Source organism: Cyberlindnera jadinii (assembly GCF_001661405.1).
Source record: "Cyberlindnera jadinii NRRL Y-1542 unplaced genomic scaffold CYBJAscaffold_4, whole genome shotgun sequence".
In the NCBI taxonomy this organism is placed as follows: Eukaryota; Fungi; Ascomycota; class Saccharomycetes; order Phaffomycetales; family Wickerhamomycetaceae; genus Williopsis; species Williopsis jadinii.
This window is the reverse complement of record NW_017963655.1, coordinates 131,249-137,946: the sequence shown is the minus strand read 5'-3', so window position 1 is coordinate 137,946 and position 6,698 is coordinate 131,249. Positions and strand designations below refer to the sequence as shown.

The 6,698-nt window shown below is 45.8% G+C and overlaps 2 protein-coding genes across 2 annotated transcripts in view; both read right to left on the bottom strand.

The window, feature by feature from the left end:
* The window catches only part of CYBJADRAFT_177043 (uncharacterized protein), a gene marked incomplete at both ends in the record, with an annotated part of 3,235 nt that extends 1,108 nt beyond the window's left edge, over nt 1-2,127 (bottom strand). Inside the window, 2 exons of the mRNA XM_020216836.1 lie at nt 261-1,959; nt 2,014-2,127. Of these exons, the coding sequence (XP_020071210.1) occupies nt 261-1,959; nt 2,014-2,127 (1,813 nt within the window). The remainder of the gene's footprint in view (nt 1-260; nt 1,960-2,013) is intronic.
* Nucleotides 2,128-2,483: 356 nt separating this feature from the next.
* Nucleotides 2,484-6,236, bottom strand: CYBJADRAFT_166891 (Pkinase-domain-containing protein). Its single transcript, XM_020214676.1, has one exon. It carries the CDS (start codon nt 5,896-5,898, stop codon nt 2,500-2,502), a length of 3,399 nt encoding a protein of 1,132 aa, XP_020071209.1. The 5' UTR covers nt 5,899-6,236; the 3' UTR covers nt 2,484-2,499.
* Nucleotides 6,237-6,698: the final 462 nt, after the last annotated feature.

Genomic DNA, 6,698 nt, shown 5'->3' with positions numbered 1-6,698 from the left:
CTTACAGAGAATTGCTCAATCCGGTAGCTCCAAGGTGGACGTGATTTCAGAGTACAAAGATCCTAGTTGTCTAGTTCTCGAAACTATTTGTATCATTCTTCAATAGAGACCAATGTATCAATTAATGATAGTGCTATTAAAACGAACTGGACATGTATCTAACATTATTGATCGCTATAGACGCTCTGTTTTCTGTCTGGTACGGTGTAACCAGAATGATTCACAGTCAGGGAAAGGCGTGGAGTCAGTAAGCAGATTACTTCTGATCTTGTCTAGATCTTCCGGTTTCAACCCCAGTTTGTTGAAACAATAACCTTCGATGCCACCGTATTCCTTCTGGAGCATATGGATACTGCTGACCATACTCTCATACTTTGAGCTTATCAAGTTCTCAAACATTTCATCATCAGTGAGGTTCTCTAAAATGTGTCTGAATTCAACTGATGAACCCAAGCCAGAGTTTTCCAATTTCTTTTCAAATCCTGTTTTCATATGTTTGAACTCGTCACGTAATTGTTGATGGTTCGGACGCAGTCCAATCGTCGTCAATTCGTACTCCTTTGAGATTGTATGTTGATCCACTCCAAGAATTAACAGTATCAACATTGTCATCACACCAGTACGGTCCTTTCCTGCAGTACAATTGTAGGCGATTGGTGTGTTGGGATTGTCACGTAAAAAGAGCAACACCTTCTTAAATGCGTCACTGCCGTTTTCCAGCATATTCTGGTAAACGTACTTATACGTGTACCACGATAGTAACAGATTTCTGTAACGGAGAGCAATTGCCTGTGGTGACATATCAGTTGATGGGAACACCGGGGTGTTTTGAACGTCGATGCCTTCAATTGTTAACCCACCAGCTTTCTCGAATTCTCCAACAGATCTAAAGTCAAAGATGGCCTTCACGCCCAGGTCTTTTAGCTGTTCCTTCCCATATGCGGTGACATTGGAGGTATTTGCGCATCTGAATATAAGACCAGCCTTTACATAGTGTTTGTTATCTGAACTTCTCCATCCACCAATATCTCTGAAATTCGCAATGCCTTCAATGTCTCTCCATCTTGGGAAATGGTAAATGGATAACGATGCATCACGGAACCTCTTCACATCGGATTCCGTATGTAGCCACTTTATGACCTCTCTGGTAACCTTATAGTTCCAATTAACCATATTTCTCTTGGTCAATGGCAAACCCTCAGGATTATGCGAACTCTTGTTATCCTCTGTGATAACAGTGGTGCCATAATAGTTATGGTCTGCATGAGGGATGAATTTCAACTCGTGTCTTGAGCCGAGCAAGTTGGCAAAGAACGTAGAATCCTCAATTGGAACGATGTGGTCGTTCAGCCCGTAAAGACTCAACACTTGGATCTCTGGATCGAGGAATTTGATCATGCTCAGGTCCTGGGATGCAAGGTCCTGAACCTCTTCCGGGAAGATAGGCAATTCCTGATATTTACCGAACCTGTACTGGTTCAAGAGCACCTCCTTACCAGTATTCTTACCAAACTTCAACAACAGACTGGACTGGTACCGGGAAGCACAGTTCACCAGGTTTGGAACGAACTGGTGCTTCTCACCACTCTCCTGTTTCCTCTGCTGCGCAACTGCCCACTGGAACATAGCCACGCCTCCCCTGGAGTGTCCTATGATGACGTAAGGCACGAGGTCTATACCGATCTCGCTCACGGAGAAGCCATTTTTGAACACCTCGTAGACAATCTCTATATCCTGGACATCCTGAGACACTTTGCGGCCCTCGTGAGGCACCTCGTTGTCCTGCGAGTCCCCACACCCTCTGAAGTCGAATCTGAAGGAGTACATCCCGAGCTTCGTGGCCAGCTCGTTAGCACAGATCGCCTGGTAACAGTAGTTCTTATGCCCTCCTTTCCCATGGAGCAAAAGCGCCAGCTTGTGCGTAGGCGGGTAGTGTTTCTCCAGGGAGGTTGGGTTCAGCTGAAGCTCCTCCTCAGACTTCAACGCGCTTGGTGGCACGGTGAGGATACCAACGATGCCAGCTCCTCCTCTTGATCCAGGAACGGAGATAGACAGAAGCGTCTCGTTTGGCTTCAACACGTAGTTCGTACAGACGTCTGCTGGCAGTTTCGTCACGGTATACGTCATTGCGGTTGTATCGGTTCAATTGGCCCACACTAGCAAATAGCCACCAAAGGGATGCGTACCAGTATAAATAGCGAAGAGATTGAAGCGTGGTTACTGTCGGGCCGACGGTTCGCACAGTGCTTTGGAAGCAAGGAAGAGTTGGGGAGTTCGTATATTTTGTTGGTGGTTACATCCGCGGCCCACTGCTGGCGATCATCAGTGCACCCGCGCGCTTGCGGGTTACGGCCTGGGGGGGGGGAGCGTAGGCGGAGGTTTAGCGGGGGTTTAGGCGGAGGTTTAGGGAGACGAAGGAGACAAAGGCAGCGTCCCCAGGCTACACAGCGACGCTAAATGCAATCGATTAGTTTATAAATGTGTATCCTGTGAGTGGTTTTATTCAATTAGCCATGGATCCACCACAATGTCCTTCATCGCTGGACGTTTGCGGATATCCCTTTGTAGAATTCGCTTGATTAAAGAGAGACATCCTTCGCTGGTGACAAACGGTATACGAAGTTCGCCCTCCATGATCTCATCAACGTTGTAGAACGGGTTCTCCTTGTATATGAGGGTATACAGCAAGATACCAAGGGACCACACGTCCTGTGGCTTTCCCTCGTATGGTAATCCGTTGAGGACCTCAGGCGCAGCGTAGTCCAACGTGCCGACAAACACGTCGAATGGACCTTGTTTGATGTATGCAGCTGATCCAAAGTCGATGAGCTTTATAACTCCGTTGGCATCGATGATCAAGTTCTCGTCCTTGATGTCTCTGTGAACGATGCCGTTATTATGCAAATGGTTAATCGCACTGATGCTTTGCTTCATGATGGATTTGCACTCCAGCTCACTCATATCCTTCTTCAGCTCGATAAAGTCAAAGAGGTCGATAGCCGGGATTGGATAGCCGTGAGGCGGGAGCTCGATGTAGTAGTAGTCATCATCTTCGAAGAAATCGATGAGTCTCATGATGTTCGGATGCGGGTTCTTGTTCAGTGTCGCCATTACTTGGATCTCAGACGGGATGGTTCCCAGTTTACGGTCCCTGACCCAGGTGTCAACCAAGATACGCTCCTTGATGATCAACTTTATCACAACAATGTAATTGGGATCCTCTTTATTCTCAGCCAGAACGACACGGCCATACGCACCTTGGCCCATCTTTTTCACAATCTTGTACTCGTTAAATGACTTCTCTCGTCTCTTTGACCCAATCACACGAGGATAATGGCGTGAAACTGTTTTACGTTTTTCAATGGCGTCGTTCTCAAGCTTTAGGAGCTCCAGTTCATCTAATTTTTGATCCAACATCTTGTACCTTGTCAAATCGGTCTTGGAGTCGGATTTCGCTTCCGATCCCACTTGAGGGTTAACAAGCTGGCCAATGTCAACCTCACTATTATCGGTGGTTGATAGGTTTGAGCTTTGCGTTGATGATGAAACAGTCGTTGATCTCATGCTGGAAGTTCTTGAGACTGTTTGAATTTCATTAACGTTCAATATCGAGAGCTGAGACGGGAGTTCATCTTCACTCTTATCAACCACCTCTGCATCAAATGGGCCATGTGGTGCCTTGATGGATTCCTCATCTTCAGAACCGGTATCTAATTTGAAATCAACTTTGCGTTGCAACGAGCCACCATAGAGTGTTCTTGAATGGGTCACCCATAAAACAAAAGTATCACTATTCGTACATCTGAGTTGAACATCAATCTTGATGGTTGAACCATCGCTGTGGAGACCGTTTAGTCCAAGGGATGTTAAGAATCCTTCTTCGCCTGTATTTTCTAGATTCGAGTCAACTTGACGGAAGAAGTGCTCTGGAAGTACCAAACCAGGCATAATTTTCAGTCGTGGCATATTCTTAAAGATGTATTTCATCATCTTCGAAAACTTTGGGATGATCTTATCCACAGAACAATTAGTCAATTGTCTTTCACTGTACCCAAAGAGATTCTTTGAAACAGAGTTGTTGAAAGATAACACCGAGTAGTTAGATCTGGACACAATAAAGACACCGGCAATGTAAGGCATTGTGTGTATTCTGATTTTCACCCTTCCTTCGTTTTCGTCAATAACCTTTGATGTCAATGCACACGGAACATTGTACCCATTCTTTTTCACAGTGAAGTATCTTTGATCATTAGCCAGTTGTGCCTTCATTACCGCAAGGGGAACGTTGGTGTCTTCATTGTCTATTTGAGTTGTCTCATCAAATTTCTCCACAAGGTCACCAACGGTTGAACACTGCGAGACATAGTTGAAGAAACATCCAGAAATGCTCTTGGTTGACATAATCTTGTTTTCTTCAGCGTTATATATCAGATCAACAGAATCACACGGAACTTGGTCGAACATACAGATAATCAAATTACCCTTCTTCTTTGCCCACAGACTTGACCACGTAAGTTTCGTACCTCGTTTAGCGATTGCAACCACTTCACCTGCAAAGATCATTTCATCGTTTGTCATTGAGTTTTCAATCAACTTATTGAGGACAAAATCACGGGCATCTGGGGCAATTAAATCCAACAAAGTCAATCGACGTAGAGATGCCTTTGAAACACCAAATATAAGACACGCCAAGTCATTAGCAGCCTTCAAATTCCAAGGATCGTTCAATTCGCAGGTGAAGACCGCCTGAGGTGAATTGTTTCTCTGTGAAACGTTATGGAATACTCTTTCATTGCTACCTTGTGACACCACTGACTCCTTGGCAAGGGCAGAAAGTGCTAAAGAAGATCCACCTTTGTTAAATGGTATGATTGGCGTATCGATGATAGGCTCATAGAATGGCGTAGCCAAAGCGTGTAGCATTTTGACCTTCAGCTGTGATCTTGATTCCAAGCTCTTCGAGCTGTCACCTGTAGCAAGAGACAAATCGTGTAGGTTCTGTGCCAAATTCTTCGAAGAAGTGTCAGACAATTCATCCTCTTGTAATATGTTGATCAAGTTCTTAATGCCTTCGTTTGCATCCGAGTCGTGGTTATCGGACTTGCTGTTAGCTGGAGGTTGAGAGTTGTTCTTGTGATCGTTGAATAGAGCAGCCAACGCTGCGGAAGACGCATTCGACCGAATGTTCAAGTTCTTCGACACCGGAGAAGCGACATCAACGTCTTTAGCCGTCTCATTTTGGATCTGTGAGATAAAAGTCCCAATGTCCAGGTCCAGCCCATTTGTTGAGGGGCCAGTCTGGACATACGACTTCAAGTTCATCAGCTCTGGGCGATCCAGCAGTATCTCTAGCGATCTCTTCAGCACGGAGAGACGAACAGCCAACGAATTTGGAGATAAATGGGCATATGAATACGCATGTGTTGACTCCTTGGGGAATCTCAGAATGTCGGAGCGGTTGAAGGTAATCTTCGAGATGCCGCTGGCGGCTTGGTTCTTTCTCGAGTATGCTCTTCTCAAAGGCGAGGTATGGTGTTCTCCAGGCTGCTGAGGTGATAAACGTCGTACGGCCTGTGGTGTCTTGATGGGCGTCGAGCTTGGAGGCGGTGCTTGAATTGTTATGCGGGATGACGACATCTGTGACTCGTCATAGGTTTCATCCTCATCGTCGTCGTCGTCGTTTAGTATGAACATCCCTCTGTGAGGTTTGGCATCACTATCTGCTCTGCTCTGGCGGGGCGGCGTAACGGGCGCGCTGTTTGGTGCGTTGTTCTCGTCACCCAGCTGTGTTGCTGATGGCTTCCTCGAGCCATCACTGTGAGGAGTCGACACTCTACTGGGAGCTGCACTAATGTTGAGTTGCGTACCTTTACCGTTGATGGGGCAAGCGTATGGCATCTGTTGCTGGTTCCAGTCGTCCTTCTTGTACTGAGGTTGAAATGTGTCGGCCTAAGATGTAACCCTCTCCTTCTAACTATCAAAACAACGTGTTCCTCACTAGTGAGTTTTCTCCCTTAGTGATTTGGTATTGAAGTTTTGTGGATGCCTCGTTTTTCGTGCTCTTTCTCTCTAGCCGTCCTCGATGTGGTACAACTTGAGGTTAAAACAACGTGTAGGCGTATGCTCAATTGGGTGGTTTGGCGTGTGATAACTGGCTTGTGTGTTTTAACAAGTTCTTTTACGAGATACCCGGCGTATTGTCTGGTCTGCTATCTCTGTTGAATGTTTTGTTTTTTCCGTTCCCTCCAAAAATCAGCTTTTTTACCTTTCAAAGTTTTCGTCACAAGGCGGCAGAACTTCTCCTGCGCACGAAGGAGCAGCGCCTTTTTCCTCTCACAAATTTGGCCTCAGAAATTTGGCCTCACAAATTTGGCCTCAGAAATTTGGCCTCAGAAATTTGGCCTCAGAAATTTGACATCAGAAATTTGGTTGCAAGCGAAAACCGCAAGCAGTGAAACCAAGCCAATTGAGAATTGGTTAGGAAATGTGCGCCCATACAGCGGTGTAGCCCTTAGGATTATGAATGTGGTCTAATAATGTTGGTATCAATTGCATACGTCATCGGTTTTGCTGAAAAGAAATAGGGAAAAAGTACACAGTGAACGGAGCGAAAACCGTGCTGCAGCCAGATATGTCATTTATGATTTCAGCGTGCTTAGATCGTGCGCTTGTGATTCGCTGTGATGTGGTGGACTTAT